At 46.5% G+C, this 18,956-nt stretch overlaps 1 protein-coding gene across 2 annotated transcripts; it reads right to left on the bottom strand.

Moving 5' to 3' along the window:
- Positions 1–1,049: 1,049 nt before the first annotated feature.
- Positions 1,050–14,251, bottom strand: Txndc15 (thioredoxin domain containing 15). Of its 2 annotated transcripts, XM_048447729.3 has the most exons (6): positions 14,003–14,251; positions 12,556–12,646; positions 9,227–9,708; positions 5,363–5,526; positions 2,674–2,804; positions 1,050–1,677 (listed from the first exon to the last, which is right to left on the bottom strand). In XM_048447729.3, the coding sequence occupies exons 1-6, from the start codon at positions 14,243–14,245 to the stop codon at positions 1,481–1,483; spliced, it is 1,308 nt and encodes a 435-aa protein (XP_048303686.3). In that variant the 5' UTR covers positions 14,246–14,251; the 3' UTR covers positions 1,050–1,480. The 2 variants fall into 2 exon arrangements, with proteins under 2 accessions (XP_048303686.3, XP_048303687.3); XM_048447730.3 differs by lacking the exon at positions 12,556–12,646 and having other exon boundaries at positions 14,003–14,168.
- Positions 14,252–18,956: the final 4,705 nt, after the last annotated feature.

The raw sequence follows: 18,956 nt of genomic DNA, 5'->3' as shown, positions 1-18,956 counted from the left end.
GTTTGTTCCCTCTCTGATTTGTAATTACAGGTCAAGGTGAGAACTTACTGTCTTTGTAAGCTGGGCAAGTAGCCTGATCATTCTCAGCCTATTTGCTCATTTGCAAACAGACATAATGGTGTTCTGAGTCACAGTCCCCTTCTCCAGTGGACACCCAGCAAGGGCTGTTCGTGACGTTATACATGCCATAAAGTCATAAGCTCTCAATACAACACTCTATTTCTATAGGATGAGGAATATTCCATACGCAGTGATGTCTAAATTAGTATAAGAGTAATTTATCAAGCCAGGCATGGTGCATAGGCCTTTAATTCCAGCACTTGGGAGGCAGAGGCAGGAGGATCTCCACGAATCCAAGGCCAGCTTTGTCTACAATGCAAGCTCCAGGCCAGTCAAGGCTGCACAACGAGACCCTGTCTCAAAAGACGCAAAGCACAGAGGCAGGAGGATCTGCAGAGCGAGTTCCAGGACAGCCAGGGCTACACAGAGAAACCGTCTCTAAAAACCAATAACAATGATAATAATTTTAAAAAGAGGCTTGTATAAATTATATGTTGTCTCTATAAAATGTGCACTTTTCTAAGCCTGTGTGCACATGGTCAGAAGACATCTTTTAGAAGTCAGTGCTCTCCTCCCACCATGTGGACACAGGGACTGAGCTCAGGTCTTCACACGTGGTGGCAAGCGTCTTTATGTGCTAAGCCATCCCAGCAGCCCATGTCGTCTCTTTTCTAAATGTGTCCTCAACATGACCAGACTCAACCTTCAGGCAAGAATGGTGTTTCATAGTTCCTTTGGATCTCAACCCAGCTCAGGGTCAGATTCGTTTGTTTTGGTTTTTCAATCCAGTCTCTCTGTAGCCATGGCCATCCTGGAACTCACTCAGTAGACCAGGCTAGCCTTCAACTCAGAGTTTCACCTGCCTCTGCCTCCCAAGTGCTGGGACCAAGGGTTTGCCCACTATCACCCAGCTCAGTGCTCAGAGTTTTAAGGCTCAAATAGTGCAAAACTGTTATATAATTGACTGAAGTTTATGCTCCAGCACGGAATTAACAGGTTTTAATTAGAATGTTTATTTTCCCCCTAACATCTGCTATTCCTAGAAACAAGTGAAACCACTTGGAATTCTTTCAGAGAAAGCAGAGACCACAGGACAATGGGCATGTGACTTTTTACTTCCCATCAGGTGCTACCGAGAGGCCCACACCCCTCCTGGTACTTTTCTCACACAGCACTTTCCTGCTTCACCACACTGGGAGAGGAGTTCATCATGTTCAAGTATTAAAATCAAGAACAGTCGATTCTAGCGAGCGCTTCTGCATCTGTGAATTCTCACAGTAAGAGCACGCCCACACGCAATCCTTCCAGCCCTCCAGTAGTTCAACAAGAACTTGATTCCTGAATTCAACTTCTGCTTGGGGAGAAAATGCCCGCGACTGTAACATCAGTCCCGCTGGGCACCTCCTCTTCCCTTTAGCCTCTACTCCGCGTGCTCCTGCTCTTGTCCCGGAATCAGCCACCGAATGCTCTCAGTCCGGATGGTAGCATACATAATAAAACTAATTAAAAAGAACAAGGAAAATACAAGCAGCCAATCCACGGTCTTTATCAACGTGCTGGGGAGAGGGCCCATTCGGTCAGCTTGGGTTACCACCACATTTTTCTTGGCTTCTATACCTGAAAGAGAAATCAATTGTTTCAAATTAGAGAGAAAACACATCTAAGGCTTGTCTGCAACATGATGCGTGGCATGCAAAATGACAAGCGACCCTAAAGCAAACAGCACGTGAGCGTTTCTTGGACGGATTTCACCAGCGTGCCAGGGCGATTTGTCACTTGCCTTTCTTCCCAGCACATCAAAGGGTCAGGAATCTGTCCAGCAGTTCAAAGCTAAACCTCCAGAGATTCTGTGGCTCCTCAAAGCTTTTCTAGCCAACGTCCTGGTAGAGCAGACTTTTGTTCTCTTAAGACCAAAGCTCAACAAGTAAGACCACTCGCAAATGTTCCCATGGGTTGATTTATGTTAAAGTCAAGATGCCTTTAAATAAGTTACTGAGAGAATCGCTTGAATGATTATCCACCACTGGGCCAATGATCGCTAAAGATAGCAGGCACCTAGAATTTAGTTACAAGCACTACACACAATCAATGGCTTTCTCTCCCCACACCAGTCAGGGATCCAGGACAAGGCTCCGGATTCCCAGCGACCTTGCAGCCTCTCACCTCTGAGCTAATGAGGATCCTTGCTCACTCATGTTAGAAGAAAACTGAGCAGAATGTGCACTGAGGTGCATTCTAAACTGTACTCATTTCCAGGAAGTACGCCTCAGAGAGAAGGGGACCCTCATGGCCAAGGCTGTAAGTCTTTAAAAAGAGACAGTTTCCAGGGGAAGATTTCTTCAGCTCACCACAATCAAACTTTTTACAAGAAATAAACCATAGGGCCATAAGCTTTGGCAAACACTAAGGAATTCAAACAACATCTGCAAACGGATTAATAAATGGAACACATGACAGTGGCGCACGCCTTTAATCCCAGCAATCGGGAGGCAGAAGCAGGCGGATCTCTGTGAGTTCGAGGCCAGCCTGGTCTGCAGAGCGAGTTCCAGGACAGCCAGGGTTGCAGAGTGAGATCATGTCTTTCTTCCCCCTCAGGATGTTATTTCTGCATACCTGTCTGATTGAAGATGAAGATTTTCAGCGTTTCCAGAGTTCGGTCTGTGTGATTAAACCTTGCCATGGGTTTAGCTCCTTGAAATAACAAAATGTTAGGGACAGCTACGGTGCCGAATCTGGTGGAAAGGCTACAGGAGAAAGAAGGCAGCAGGTTAGAAAATCCCAAACACGCTTGTTCACATGGCTTGCCCATGTCAAACTCTTGACTTTTGGTCTGCTCCTCGCCACTTCCTCAAGGGTCAGGGTTCGGGCATTCCTACTCTGCCATCCCACTCAATTAATATTAGCACACAGCTCTAGCCATGACCCCGTGGTTCCACTATTTAAATTCCAAATGTCAAAACAACACAGACCAGAAAATTCTAATTCGTGGATAAAACAAAGTGTGTCAATTTATTTGACAAGAAAAAAAAATCAAACTTCATAATGCCCATCCCTCCCTCAAAAAAGATCAGCATAGTAAGCAATTCTTTGGCAAATTGGTTCAAAGGAATCCATGAATCAACCTACACGCCAGGAGGCTGACATCTAGGAAGGGAGAACTCGGAAGAACCAGCCTGCAGGCTTGATTTGCCTTCACACAGACAAGTCCAGGTTCTGACCATCGTTTAAGGACAGAACCCCCTATGACCTTTGGGAAAATTATTTAACCTCACTAAGTAAGCCTCGGCTTCTCCTATGACTAAACAGTCAATGCTGGACGAGCCATGTAACTTTGGTCCTTCAGACACTGACAGATGAATCAAACAGATGCTCCAGCCACTGTAATGAAAACAAGGGTCCTTCACACTCAGGCATAAGATATTCAATGGAGGCAAAGGAAGGCAGTGAGGCCGTTGCCAACAGCCTCTGGGAGGGAGTGCAGGCCTAAGTGCCAGAGTCTAGTGTGCTTTGGAGCCTGGCCAGTGTGGCTATCCTGAGGCCAGGCGTGGTAGACACTATCCTGGAGCAGCGAGACGTGCCGCTAAGTTAGGGCTGAAGAGAATGGCGCAGTGACCTGTGTATGGCAGCTCACAACTGCCCATAACCTCAGCTCCAGGGACCTGACACTCTCCTGCCTCCACACACATGCAGACACTCACATACCATATGTGATGACCAATCATGGTTGCCAACTTGACCACATCTGGAATCGACTAAAACCCAAGCAGCTGGACACACCTGTGAGGGATTTTCCTGATTGGGTCATTTAAAGTAAGAAGACCCACCCAAAATATATATAATTTGAGTTAAGAAGACACACCCTAAATCTGGCCAAACCTTTGGTGACAGCCTACATAAAAGAACACGAAAGAAGTTTTAGCCTTTTGCCTGTTTGTCCTCACCCTAGCTGGCAAGTTCTTCCACCCTGCTCAGGGGCGTTCCTTCGCTGACTTTAGTGTCTACTTCTTAGGGATTCCAGTGTAGACTAGAGACCAGCTGAGATGTCCAGCCTCGTGGACCGAACAACTGCTGGAGACAGTCTCTGCTGGATTAGCTGGGCCACAGCCTGTAAGCCACTCTTAACAGATCCCTGATTAACATATACAGATTCCGTCTATCAGTTCTGTTCCTCTAACACACCCTAACACACCATAAATTAAAAAACAAAATAAGTCTTTTAAAAATGGTAATTATTAATTTGAGGGACAACTTATTTCTTCATAAACAGTCAAAACACATACACACACTAAATCAATAAACAAATGTAAAAATAATGAAACTTTCTCTCGGGGACCTGACACCCCATGTCCAGTGCTCACCTCCCCTATCTCTCTCTCTCTCTCTCTATCTCTATCTCTCTCTCTATCTCTCTCTCTCTCTCAGGGCCTGACACCCTTTCCTAGCATCTTCAGGCACTCATACACATAAGCACATGCACAAAGACAGATAAATGATAATCTTTTTAAGATTAAAGAAGGGGTAATAGAGATAGCTCAACGGTTAAGAGCACAGGTTGCTCTTTCAGAGGATCTGAGTTTGATTCTCTGCACCCACTTAGTGGTTCACATAACTCCAGTTCCAGGGTATCCAGCAGCCTCTTCCAGCCTCCATGGGCATGCAGTACACAGCCACATATGCAGCCAAAACATCCATATATATACGTTAAGTAAGTAAGTAAATAAGTAAGTAAGTAAGTAAATAAATAAATAAATAAATAAATGCACTTTAAAAAGAAGACAACAATTAAAAAAACAAAAACATGCCCAGACCCAGCACAGCACAGGGCTGAGACCCACACTGTAGGCTACCATCACAGAGACCCCCTACGTGATACTATCTGTGCTAATTTAACCTGGTCCTCTAGCCATGTCCCTGCCATCAAATGCCATTTCCTGCCATTCTTATACCCCCCCACACACACACACACAACAGGACTATTTCATTACGGACTTCTAGAACCCAACACCACCAGTGCTCAGAGGAACCTGGCAACCAGCAGCCTCTGTGTTTGCCTTTTCCCGTCCATCCTTTACAAAGGCCTCTTCCCTATTGTATGTAGCACAGCCCAGGCTGTCCTGGAACTCACTTTGTAAACCAGGCTGGTCTCAAACTGACTGATTTCCACCTGCCTCTGCCTCCCAAATGCTGGGATTAAAGGTGTGCACTACCACTGCCTAGTCCCTATTTGAAGTTTAACCAACAAAGGCATTATATGACTACGGCCATCAGTTAACAGAACAAGCCACAACCCCACCAAAGATACCTGCTGTGCTGAGATGCATCCAATGCCAAAAAGCCAAGAGTTGGAAATGCCCGAGGCAGAGAGTTAAAATGAGGGGCCAGGCTGGCAGAAAACCGGCACCACGGGGTGTAGAAGAGGACCAGCGTACAGTCACTACCATTTGGGTTTAGAAAATCCATAAGGTCCTGTAGAGAAAGAGACAACAGTTAGAAATCAGCATTAAATGCATATGTGTGGCCTAGGCAAGGAGGAAAAACTCCTTAGGTTAAAGGACAGGCTGGTCTGCAGAGCAAGTTCCAGGACGGTTAGGGATACACAGAGGGACCCTGTCTAAAAAACAAAGCAACCCCCCCCCAAAAAAAAAGTCATACGTGCATGTTTATAAAAGGATACCCAAGAAGGACTCCCAGCTGCCTCCAGCGAGTGAACAGCAAGCGGGTGAACGGAGAGGAGGGAGACTGAACCCCTTAACCACTGTCGGGATTTGGAACCAAAGAACACATGAATTGGCAGAAAAGCACTATGAGGGCCAGGGCACACTTATCTCTGCCCTCTCCTGAAGCCACTATATTGGGTTGCCTGGAACTGGAATTACAGGCAGTTGTGAGCCCAACATGGGTGTTTGGAACTGAACTTGGGTCCTCTGGAAAAGCAGCAGGCACTCCTGTTGGAAGCTCACTCCTCAGCCTGCGGAATATTGAAAAATAGTTCCAACTTCAGAAGGTAAGCTCTAGTGGGGGGGTCATAGGTCACTGGAGCATGCCTTTGTTGTTTATGAGTCTTGTGCTGTTTGTCTGTGCACCACGTGTGTGCCTGGCGCTGTGATAGTCAGAAGAGGGCATCAGATCTTCTGGAACTAGAGTTACAGACAGTTGTGAGCTACCATGTGGGAGCAGGGAATCGAACCCAGGTCCTCTACAAGAGCAGCCAGTGCTCTTAACCCCTGGGAGCATGACTTTGAAGGGGATTGCTGAACCTGGACCTCTTTGTTTCATTCACAGGGTCTCGTTATATAGCTCTGGCTAACTTATATATGCAGAAGTCACTATACAGACCAGGCTGATTTCAAACTTGCAAAGCTCTACCTGCCTCATCCTCCCCAGGGCTGGGATTAAAGGTGTGCGCCACCATGAACCTTGGTCTCTTCATTCTCTTTGTACTTCCCAGTCCCCAGCACGGAAGGTTTTTCCCAGCATGAGATCCCGCCATGGTATGCTGCCTCACCACAGGCCCAAAAGCAGTGGAGTGAAGCGATGGTTCCAAAACTGAGCTTTTTTAAGTTGATTGCCTCAGGTATTTTGTTTTGGGAAGAAAAAGATAGCACATCAAATATTTCCCAAGTGCCATCCTGGCAGAAATAAGATCAACGTGTATGGCCAAAGGGTAGTGCAAGCCAAGGGGCACTGCTCCTGCCACCGTTGTTTAAGCTACAACCCAGATTGGCTTGGTCATATGTGCGACACAGCAAACCAGTCCTGCATGGCCTGAGAACAGTGTTTAGGAGACACTCTGGAAGGAGTGAGAGCCGCTGACCCTGGTCCCCAGAGAAGCTTCATGAATTAAATATACCATGTCCTCTATGACACTGAGCTGTCATGGCTCCCAGAGCTAGAGTTTGCTTCTCTCATGTAAGCAGGCTGATTGTATCCTGCCCTTCTGGCTTCTTGACCATCGACAGCAACTGTCAGCCATTATCCAGAATACCCTTGGGGAGTCATCGCTTATCTAAGAATCTGGAAACGTGGCTGGGTTTGGTACAATGGACTCACTCACTGCAGAACAAACACTAGACTCACATTCTTTAGAGGACGAGAACTTCTCAGTGTAACACATTTTCCAGCAGAAATATTCAGCTGTAGCTTTAGTAGTTCATGCAGTGACATTTCATCTGTATTTTAATAAAGCTTGCCTGAAGGTCAGAGAGTAAAACAGCCCCACTGGTCAGCCTTTTGGACCAGGAAATGGTGACACACACCTTTAATCCCAGTAGCCACACAAGTTTGCCACAGAAACCGACTGGTGCATGCCTTTAATTCCAGTGGTGCACGCTTTAATTCCAGAACTAGAGAGAAATATAAAATGGGAGGAGACAGCTCTCAGTCTCAGTCTCATTCTGAGATTCTTGGAGGCAGGAACACCATTTCAAACCTAGGTCGAGGTAAGAGTTAGTGGCTGGCTGCTTTGCTTTTCAGGTATTCAGGTTGAACCCAATCTACATCTCTGAGTTCTTGTTAATTATGCTTCAAGTTCAGATTTTCTTTTCTTATAAAAAGATTTATTATGTTTTAATCATGTGTGTAGATCTGAGTGTTGGTGTGTGCACCAGAGTGCAGGTGCTTGAGGAGGCCAGAAGAGGGCAGTGGATCCCCTGGAGCCAGAGTTCCATGTGACTGTGAGCCATCCAATACGGGTGCTGGCAACTGAACCTGAATCCTCTGGAAGAGCAGAATGTTCTTCACTGCTGAGCCATCTCTCTAGCCCCTCATTCAGATTTTTTTAAAGTCATTTATTGTTTGGTGGTGCTGGGGATTGAAGCCAGGGCCTTACACATGCTAGCCAGGTGTCTATCATTCAACTCTAGGAAAAGAAAAATGTCATTATGACCCCAAGCACCTATCAGTAGAATGTTTTTGATGAGACTTGGAGGTAAGATTATCACAAGAATAACTAGTTTTTGGTCACCTAAAAAACATCTTTTTGGGGCTGGAGAGATGGCTCAGTGGTTAAGAGGACTACTGTTCCAGAAGACCCAGGTTCAATTCCTAACACCCACACTGTAGCTCAGAACCATCTGTAACTCCAGTTCCAGGGGATCCAACACACTCACACAGAGTATACACCGGCAAAACACCAGTGCACATTTAATTCATTAATTTTTTAAAAAATCTTTTCTTTTTAAGACAGCAGGCTGGAATACAGCTCAGCTACAAGAGTGCTTACATGGACAAAGCCGTGGGTTCAAACCCCAGCACCTCATAAAATTAAGTGTGGTGGTCCAGGCCTGCGACCCCAGCACCCAGAGGTGGGAGCAGAAGAACCAAGTTTAAGGTCATAGGTCATGCTTTGCTATATAGCAAATCCAAGACCAACCTAGGATACCTGCCCAAACACCTGTCTTTTCTGAGACCTGTCAAAAAAAGAGCAGGAGCTGCAGGTCTCAGCCTCCCCAGAACCGGGATTCCAGGCCTGCAGCACCCTGTCCAGTGTTGCATGGCGGACGGCAGTAACATTTCATCTTTTCCCATACATGCCCCGAGAACAAGTCACTCAACACCACCCTCGCTTACAGTGGAGCTAGTCAGCCACACAGGCTGGGCGGTGGTGGTACGCGCCTTTAATCCCAGCCCTACAGAGGAATATAAAACAGAAGGAAACAGGTCTCAGCTCAGTCTCATGCTGAGGATTCATGGAGGCAGGATCGCCATTTCGGTCTGAGGTAGAAGTTAGACCCAGTGGCTGGCTGCTTTGCTTTTATGAACTTCAGGTTGAACCCCAATATCTGTCTCTGGGATTTTATTATTCGTGTGCCTTCTGGTCACAGCTCCCTGAGCCCAGGTGTTGGAGACCAGCCCAGGGAACGTCCATCTAAAAGCTGACGAGCACTAGGGCGTTAAATCCTAAGTACAGAGTATCGAATCAGTATCAGAGCATTAAATCATAAACACTGGAGTATTAAATCCTAAGTATAGAGTATCGAATCAGTATCAGAGCATTAAATCATAAACACTGGAGTATTAAATCCTAAGTATAGAGTATCGAATCAGTATCAGAGCATTAAATCATAAACAATGGAGTATTAAAGCATAAGATGAGTTTGGAGAGACAAAGGAATGACAGAGAGGCAGGCAGGTAGACAGACAGACATCATTAATGCAGGCTTCCTACCTGGGACATGTTTAAAATCTTCAGGGTGAAATTTTCAAGCCCGGTCACATTCCTCTCCTCACAGTTCACCTTGGGAGACTTGAGGCTGTCGGTGCTGTTGGCATCCTCGGTGGCTACAGGCTCGGCCTCCGCCACTCCAGGCTCCGGGTAGTACTCCTCTTCTCGCTCTGGGAAGCCGCCCGCACCATGCAGTGCGAAGAGGCTCTCTTGGTTGCAGCGAGGGTCTTCCTCACCCAGCGCACTGCAGGTACCATCTGGGGCCTCCACACTCCGTTGGTCCTCGGCTGCACCGGGAATCACTGACAGCACCACCACGGAATCTCCACGAGGACCGGGCCCCAGCGAGGCATCAGCAGGCTCTGCCACCTTCGCCTGGCCCTGATGTCCCTGTGCGGCCTCCTCTTCATGCAGATAGAGGGCCCCAACCTGAAGAGGGGGGCCAGGCTGCTCTTCCCGCCACGCATGGCCACTCTCCTCTGCAACTAAAGCAAGGCAGCATATTGTCATGTTGACTCCAAAGCCAACAAATCCCAAAGACTTATCTTCCAAGTAGATAAGGGTAGCAGAACTACCCTGATGGAGAGAAAAGGTTTCCATTTTCCTATCAGAGTCACCTACCTTCTCCAGTTATGGACCATAGTCAGGAGTGCTGTACTGATAGATGCCAAGTAAAAAGATAAACACAGAACACACTAGAAATCTGTGATTTGCCACATGAAGTACAATTTAAAAATAAAGAAATAAAAAAAAACATCCAGTGAAGACCACCAGCTAGGAAAAGATAACAGAGACACTAAGAAAATAATAATGATGGTGGCCTGTGACGATACTTTGTGCTGTAACAAATAAAGCTTGCCTGAAGATCAGAGTGCAGAGCTAAGCCACAGTAGTTAGCCATAGAGGACAGGCAGTGGTGGCACACACCTTTAATCCCAGCACTTGAGAGACAGATGGATCTCTGTGAGTGCAAGGCCACCTGGGTTACATGAGATTAAATCAATCTAAAAGAGAAACAGAACTCATACCTTTGATCCCAGCACTAGGGAGGTGGAGAGAGGACTATAAGGTGGGAGGAGACAGGAGCTCCGAGCATCCAGTCTTGGACTTGTAGAGACAGGATGCCCCATTTGGTCGGAGGCTGTCCTAGAGGTAAAACCTAGTGGCCACTGCTCTGCTTCTCTCATCATTCAGCTTTCACCCCCTAATATCTGACTCTGGGTTTTTATTATGAAGACCGATTAGAATTCGTGCTACAGGGGCCCACATCTCTAAACCCAGTACTTGGGAGGCAGAGGCAAGCAGATCTCTGTGAGTTCCAGGCCAGCCAGGGCTACACAGTGAGACCCTGTCAAAAGAGAGGAGGGATAATTTCTTCTTTAACTTGACAAACTGATCATAGCTTGAGCCATGCATCAAATGACAATTATTGTATCACGAGTTTCAAGTAAATTGCTCGGGAAGTAAAACGATAATGGGGGCACTGGGCCCATTCTCCCAGGGAGCACCACCCAGAGTTGGGGCCTTCCCACCACTCAGCCTCTCTCAGGAGACCCTCTGCCTTCTGTGCAAGGAAGCCTAACGAGGAAAGGCAGGACAGGCTGGGGCTAAGGGGGGGCAGCGAACCTCAGCTTCCTAAAGGCAATCCCCAGCATGCTTCCATAACAAATGAGAAAATGCCACCAATGTGGGGAAACGTACATGACTACTGTGAGGGGTAGAGGAGAGATGTCCTCGGTCCTAGGACATGAACATCACAGTGACGGTAGCCAGGGGTGCTTACAGTTCAAAGAGATGTAGAATGCCACAACCGGACTCCATCCACTGTTGCCCCCTCCAGTAACACTGCCCAGACCAGGCTACAGCCACCTCCCGCTGCACAACTGCTGTACCGACCTCCATCTCCCAGAGCTCCTCCGTAAAGTTGCTCCTCATGGCGGTCCAAGGGGAACTATAATCTGCTGGGCAAACCTATTCTCACTTCTCCCCAATATACACACTTTCAGTGACTTCCCCTGACCCGCGTGATTTATACTCTATAGTGTCTGGTCCCCATCACTCTGGTTGTCCTCGACCTGCCCTGGACCATTTCGGAGGATGGTTTCTCGGCTAAAAAAGCCCTCTACCCACACCTCTTCACCTCCAGGTGAATCCAATATCCTTTGAATGGAGGCACTAAACTTCACTTCTACAAGGACCTCTATCCTAACCTTTAGATCAGGGCAAGAAATCTCCAGATGGCACCCAGTGATGTCCTGTGCTTTCCTTGATATATTTTCCACTCTTATAATTCATTCAATAATTTATATTCATTTGATGCTTGCCTTGCCCTGCAGATAGGAAGGCAGGTTCTCTACTTCGCCTAATCCTTCCCTGCACACCGGTGCCATCAATCAGTACACAGCATATGATGCATTTCCCTGCACACCGGTGCCAGCAGTACATGGCATACAATGCATTTCCCTGCACAAAGGTGCTGACAATACACGGCATACGATGCATTTCCCTGCAAACAGGTGTTGGCAGTACACGACATATAATGCATTTCTCTGCACACTGGTGCCGGCAGTACACGGCATACGATGTATTTCCCTGCACACCGGTGCCAGTAGTGCACAGCATACAATGGATGGGAAGACTCTGAAAATGGGCTGGATGTGGTAAATTGTACCGGTAATGCTGGAAATGGGGAATCTGAGGCAGGAGGATTCTCTAACTTCAAACTAGGACGGGTTACATTGTGAGACAGCCCTCAAACAAACAAATAACAAAATAATAGTCTGCTATCTGACTGCCTAGTAAAGTCTACCATAGGATTTTGGGTTGCCAGAGCAGGTGCTAACCCACAATCCTAGGCACCTGGGCAGCACCGTTAGCCCCATGTGCTAATACTATCAGTAGTATCTGCTGGGGGGGCATTTTCAGTCACTCTGAGAAGGAACCAGCTGGGATGGTTCCTTTATCCTCTGTCTATATCTTAGCAAATGACCAATGCCCTAGTAAGTTGGGGCTATCCTCAGAGTCCACATGAATGTATGAATGTAGCCTGCATTTTGCTATGAGCTCACAGTGACTACCAACCCTGGAAAACCTGAGATTGTAGCGGGTGACTATCAATGTGTGCACAGAAGTAGAGAAACTAAAAGTAATATTGTTTTGTTTCTTTTGTTTACTTGTTACAGGGTCTTGTATAGCAAAGGCTGGCTTTGAACTCCTGACTCTGCCTCAACCTCTGCAGTGCTGGGATCACAGGCCTCAGCTGCCATATCTGGCTTTAAACATTAAAGAATGCTAAGATCAGGACGGTAAAGGGAAAGCCGGGTACCACTCACAGATCTCATGGCTGCTGCAGAGATGCTGCCTTGGGACAGCTAGCAGGGGCTGAAGAAAGTTGTTTCCTGGCATTCCCAGCATTGCTGCTTTCTGGTGAGGGACAGACCAGGCCAGTAATTAGCCCCAGGGAACCAAGCGAGGAGAACAAACACTCTCACCCGTTTATCTTTTGTTCCAGTGCCTTCCAAAGTCAAGAGAGCCCATTATCCATACACCTTCCTCGTTTTTAAGGCCAGTGAGCAAATGGAATGAAAACAGCAACTCCTGGCTGTGAGATCTGGCAGACATGGGCTTACACCCTGGCCCTCAACTCTGGCTGTATAACATGAACCAGGGATTTACTGGTCCTGAGTCTCAGTTTCAGGTGAGGTATCCGTAAGTGGAAGCATTGAGGTCTGTAATCAGCATTGGGCAAGGAGCAGGATCACCAATCTGGGGCCAGTCAGGGCTGTCTGAGAACAAACGCCGGCAACAGAAAATTCTTGGTGTGGAAGTGAAGGCTGGAGAACTGTGACTACAAAGCCAGCCAGGGTCGCATGAAATTCTGTCTCAAAAACACCAAATAATAATAATTTGTGCTATTATGCACCACCGTTCTCTGAGTTCAGCAATGCTTCCCTGCAAGACATCCCCAGGGAAGGAAAAACCTTTTTCTGTTAAATGGATTTTAGGGGGTTGGAGAGATGGCTCAGCAGTTAAGATCACCAGCTGCTCTTCCAGAAGTTTTGAGTTCAAGTCCCAGCAATCACATGGTGGCTCACAACCATCTGTAATGAGATCTGGTGCCCTCTTCTGGCCTGCAGGCAGAACACTGTATACATAATAAATAAATTCTAAAGAAATGGATTTTAATGGGGTGGATAAAAGAGCCATGAACTAAGGCCTCTCTCCGTTTTCCACTCTAGCCCCACGGAGTGGCTCCCTTCCTCATTTGGGGGGTCTCTATACGCATGGGCCCCAGTAATCTGCTGTTGGTTTTCTGGTCTTTCTCTCATGCAGATACCTACTGAGCAAGAGTGGCCATCTTCGAAAAGTGGTCCAGCAGGATAGACTCCAGCAGGGACTCTGAAGTCAGAGAGACTTCAGGCTCTGGTCTTTACCAGGAAGTGCGAACAGACAAACTGCTTATCCCCTGTGAGCCTGGGCATATCATCCAGCAAGTGAGATGACGGTATTAACAGAAGCTGTCTCCCGGCGCCGGTGGAAGGACTGACCGGGACTGACACCATGACGCAGGCATCACGCAGGGCTCTGGGATTCTAATGGCCACAGCAACAATCAGGGTATGCCTCGGCCAGCACCAAATACTCCCTCCGCTCAGACCGGCTGGGCCTCCAGCGCCAGCCGCCCCGCATAGCCCCGCATAGCCCCGCACTGCCGCCGGGCGAGCGAGGAGCAGCGCGTCGCCCCCACGCAGCCGCCTTCCCCGGCCGGGCCCGCACTCACCCTCCAGGCTGTGGGCCGGAAGGCCCAGAACGCACAGCAGTACTTGCCACCAGCAGAGGAGACGCATGGCGCGCGACAGGGAGCCGCGGCGACAGCCACTGCGGTGGAAGACAACCGGCGCACGGCAACGGTAGACGCGCCCCCAACCCCAGCCGGGCTTGGGGGGAGGGGGGAGGAGACCTGAGAGCGCAGGCGCGGTTGCGGGTCGCCATCTTGGCTCCTGGAGGCTGCTGCAGACGCCATCTTGGAGTCGGGCAGTCGACCTCCGGCCAGTCGCGTGCGACCTGTACCGGAAGACGCTTTGGCATGGGTATTTTCGAGATCAGAGCAGGGCTCCAGCAGGCCTCCCAGGCAATCTCCTGGCTGCTTGCAGCACATACTGCACCTGCCTGCAGAGTTAATACCCTTCGTTTCCAGAAATAAAGTCTAAGAAGCTTGTAGGTACACAATGAAGGAGGGGCAGAACCTTGGGAGGTCGCAGATTTTCTTGATTTTCTTGATTACTTCACCGTGTGACGCTAGCAAATCTAGTTAAGTTTAAATTTCAAACTGCTAAGTTTTGGGTTTTTTTGTAACTGAGCATTCTATAATCTACTAACATCTGGCAAGTAAGTTTTAATTGATTAGTTGGTTTTAACACTGGGGCTCAGAAGATAATGCTGCTTTAGCATGCTAAGTACTTTGAACTCAAGGACAATGGAAGACTTCTTTAGAAGCATCTTCAGAACCAAGACCTAACCAGGTGTGGTGGTTCATGCCTAGGAAACCTGAGAGGCAGGAGAATTACTGTGGGTTCCAAGCTAGTCAAGGCTACATCCAAACCATCCTAGGCTACAGAGTGAGACCCTGTCTCAAAATGAGAGGAGGGGAGGGAAAAGTAGAGGGAAAGATGGCTTTGAGGTTAAGAGCACATGTGCTCTTGCAGAAAGCCAAAGGTTACAAGCCAAAAGTCTTGGCACTCTGAGTCAAGAAGCTGTAATACTTAGCTGGGTGCTGGCTACTGACACTCAAAGCCCAAAGCAATAAGCCTCTGAGGACTTGTGAGCTACAAGTCTCAGACATTAAACTGCAGAGCCAGAACCTGGAGGAATGACTCACTTGTTAAGAGCACAGGACCAGGGTTTGATTCCCAGCACTCACATGGCAGCTCACAACCATCTATAACTCCAATTCCAGAGATGCAGTGCTGCCTCTGGCTTCCATCAGTACCGTGCACTAACATGGTACACACATACACACACACACACACACACACACACACACACATGTGCACATGCATATATGCAGAAAAGCACCCATAAACATGAAATATAAATAAATAAGTATTTTGGTTTTTTGAGACAGGTTTTTGTAATCTTGAATGTCCTAGAACTGGCTCTGTAGACCAGGCTGACCTCAAACTCAGAGATCCACCTTCCTTTGCCTCTAGAGTACTGGGATTAAAGGTGTGCACCACCACCACCACCTGGGCATACAATAATATTAAATCAGTACTTTATGCAACTTTTTTTGAGATAGGGTCTCACTATGTTGTGGAATATTAAGATGTGTTAATTTGTTTATGCTGTGGAACATTTGTTTTTAGTGATACAAAGATGTGTTGCATTCTTTTATGTTGCATTTGTTTAATTCTGTGAGGCTGTGTTACTTTCCCTGTCTAAAATACCTGATTGGTTTAATAAAGAGAAGAATGGCCAATAACAAGGCAGGAGAAAGGATAGGCTGGGCTAGCAGGCAGCAAATAAATAGAAGGAGAAATCTGGGAGGAGAAGATCAAGGATCAAGAAAAGAAAGGGTCAGCTTCCCAGCCAGACACAAAATAAGAAGGAAGGAAAAGAAATACAGAAACAGAGAAAAGTATAAGCCCAGAAGCAAAAAGTAGACAAGATAATTTAAGAAAAGTTGGCAAGAAACAAACCAAGTTAAGACCAAGCATTTATAAGAAATAATAAGCCTACACACACACACACACACACACACACACACACACAGGAAAATAAAAAGAAATATTATATTGGGGCTGGAGAGATGGTTCAGAGGTTAAGCACACTTTCCACTCTTGCAGCGGATCCATGTTCAATTCCCAGCACCCACATCAGGTAGCTCACAACTGGTTGTAACTCCAGTTCCAGGGGATCTTATGCCCTCTTATGTCCTTCTCAGACATCAGGCAACTGACTACCATCAGTTGTGGTAAGCATACATTCACGCAGCCAAAACATTCATACAAAATAAATTTTTAAAAAAAAAATAGGCTGGGTATGGTGGTATATGCCTCTAATCCCTCTGGAGGCAGAGGCAGGCAGATGATTGTGAGTTCCATAAGCCAAACTGGCCTATATAGTGAATTCTAGAGCTATGTAGTATTGTTAGTTGTTTTTTACTCTTTGCTTTTTGGCTCTTTTGTGGGGATCAGCCACCCAGCTCCCAAATAAATCACACAGAGTCTTATTCTTCTTTGTGAATGCCCAGTCTTAGCTTGGCTTGTTTCTAGCCAGCTTTTCTTATTTTATCCCAGCTACCTTTACCCTCTGGGCTTTTTTCCTTTTCTTACTTCTGTATATCTTACTTTAATTCTTACTCTGTGACTGGCCCCTGACATACTCTTCCCCTTGTCTATCTTACTCCTTCTTTCGCTCTTAGAGTTCTCTTCCTATTTATTCTCTGCCTGCCAGCCCTGCCTATCCTTTCTCCTGCCTCACTATTGACCATTCAGCTCTTTATTAGACCATCAAGTGTTTTAGACAGCTAAGAATCACAGCTTCACAGAGTTAAACAAATGCAACATAAACAAAAGCAACACATCTTTACATCCTTAAGCAAATGTAACACACCTTAAAATTATATTCCACAACATAACATTTTCTTGAAAGTTATTTCATCCATAAAATGGGGGTGAAATACATAGTATCCTGTGCCCATGTAAAAGTGATGAGCACAGGGTATGGTGCACATAAGCACTTCAAAGTAGTAGCCATTGCTAACTGGATCCTGCAATTCTAGTACAACTAAAGTCTCCTTTTGCCCAACAGATAGAATATTAGGTCAGACAAATGCATCACTAATCTGACCCCAGGGATAAGTCACATAACCATGTTTTTACCATGGTTAAGTCCTCAAGTGTATTCAGGGGAATCTGCAACAAAGAACAGATGAACCAAAAGGCTCAAGTTTTAGAGTTTGTCTACACTCATTCAGCACAATCTTGCTGTCTCCCACACTTCCCCTACTTTATTGGAAAGCAAATAGGACAAAGCACTAGAGGGAATGTGAATTTGGAGGTGGGAATGATGTCACTCATCTGTGCATTTCAGCCTGTGCACACCAGTGTCACTGTGATCTCCTTTTTACTATGCCCTTTCCCTCCGTTCTGTGTCACAGATGTTGTAAGTGTTCTTTCAACAGGGCCGATGTTGTGCTGCTAGTTTTATGTCACCTGACACAAGTTACAGTTACCTGAGAGGAGTGAACCTCGATTGAGGAAATGCTTTCCTAAGACTGGACTACAGGCAAGCCTCTACAATGGTTCTCAGCATATGGGTCACCAACCTTTCCACAGGGGACACCTAAGACTATCAGAAAATACAGATATTTACATTATGATTTATAACAGTAGCAGTGAGGAGGGTCAGCCCATTGCAGAGTCATCCCTGGGCTGTTGGTTCTGGGCTCTATAAGAAAGCAGCCTGAGCAAGCCAGTAAGCAACATTCCTCCATGACCTCTGCATCAGCTCCTGTCACCAGGTCCTGTCCCATTTTAGTTCCTGCCTTGCCTTCCTTCAGAGATGGCTTGCTTTTGGACATGGTGTTCATCACAGCGATAGAAACCCTAAGACATAATGTACACACCTGCTCTAATGTCACTCCAGTAAAGGAAGGCACAGGATAACCCTAATTAGACTATCTCATCACTAGCAGGTGCGGCACCTGCCCAGTTCCAGTGACAGGATTAGAAACCTTCAGGTCTGTCCTGGGTTTTGCTGGAGTTAAAAGTGTGTCAAGACATGTGGCTAGGATTATTCATATAAAATGTTGATACTAATTACAGTTGTTTCATACAACCATATACCTATACCTGTTATTAGGGTCCTAGCTTGTCCTTGATAAACCTGCTTAGATTTTCTTTCTGTTCAATATGCGGTTACTCTTTAAATCCTGCTTGGATTTTTGCTTTGTTTTATTTTGTTTTGTTTTTTTTTATTTGTTTTGTTTTGTTTTTTGAGACAGAGTTCCTCTATAGCTTTGGGATCTGTCCTGGAACTTGCTCTGTAGACCAGGCTGGCCATGAGCTCACAGATATATGCCTGCCTCTTCCTCCTGAGTGCTGGAATTAAAAGCTTGCACCACCACCGCCCAGTTGAGATTTTTGTGAGGGCCCACAAAGCTGTGAGCCTATTCTCTCTTGAGTGGAAGTCAGAGAGTTTATCTTTACTCTCTCATAGTATAAAAACAGGTGCAGCTACAAAAGAGAGATTCTGATTTAGGGTGTGGTTAATTCGTATTTTGAGTGTCGAAGTGGATTCGTTCCACCTAGACCAAGGTTCAAAGAATTCAAGTCTATTCCTTATATCATGTTAATAAAGTCTGTTGCCCCGCCACCGCCCCTTTTGGCGTGAAGTATATAACCGTGTGGAAACTAAGGGAGGCGAGTTCAGTATTCACTGAACGTCCCTCCTGATGCTGTTCTGTTTCTCACATATCTCCATTGCTTTTGCTTAATAATTCTAATCCTCACGTTCCCGTTCCGAGCCTGTAATGTACAAGCTTTGTCGAAGCTGACTTCCGACAGATTTTTTTCTCATCTGAGGAGTTGTAAGACCTACCTTCCCACTGCTCTCAGCACACAGACAAGTCCAGGCAAACACTGTGCTTTAGGTCCCCGTGTCAAATTACTTCCCATAGTCACAACTCAACATCCCAGTGTGGTTTTGTGGTGTAGTTTTGCTACAGCCTG

This window comes from Myodes glareolus, chromosome 14 (genome assembly GCF_982192425.1).
Source record: "Myodes glareolus chromosome 14, mMyoGla1.1, whole genome shotgun sequence".
Lineage (NCBI taxonomy): Eukaryota > Metazoa > Chordata > Mammalia > Rodentia > Cricetidae > Myodes > Myodes glareolus.
Note: the sequence above shows the minus strand (reverse complement) of the source record. Positions and strands in the feature narration are given on the sequence as shown.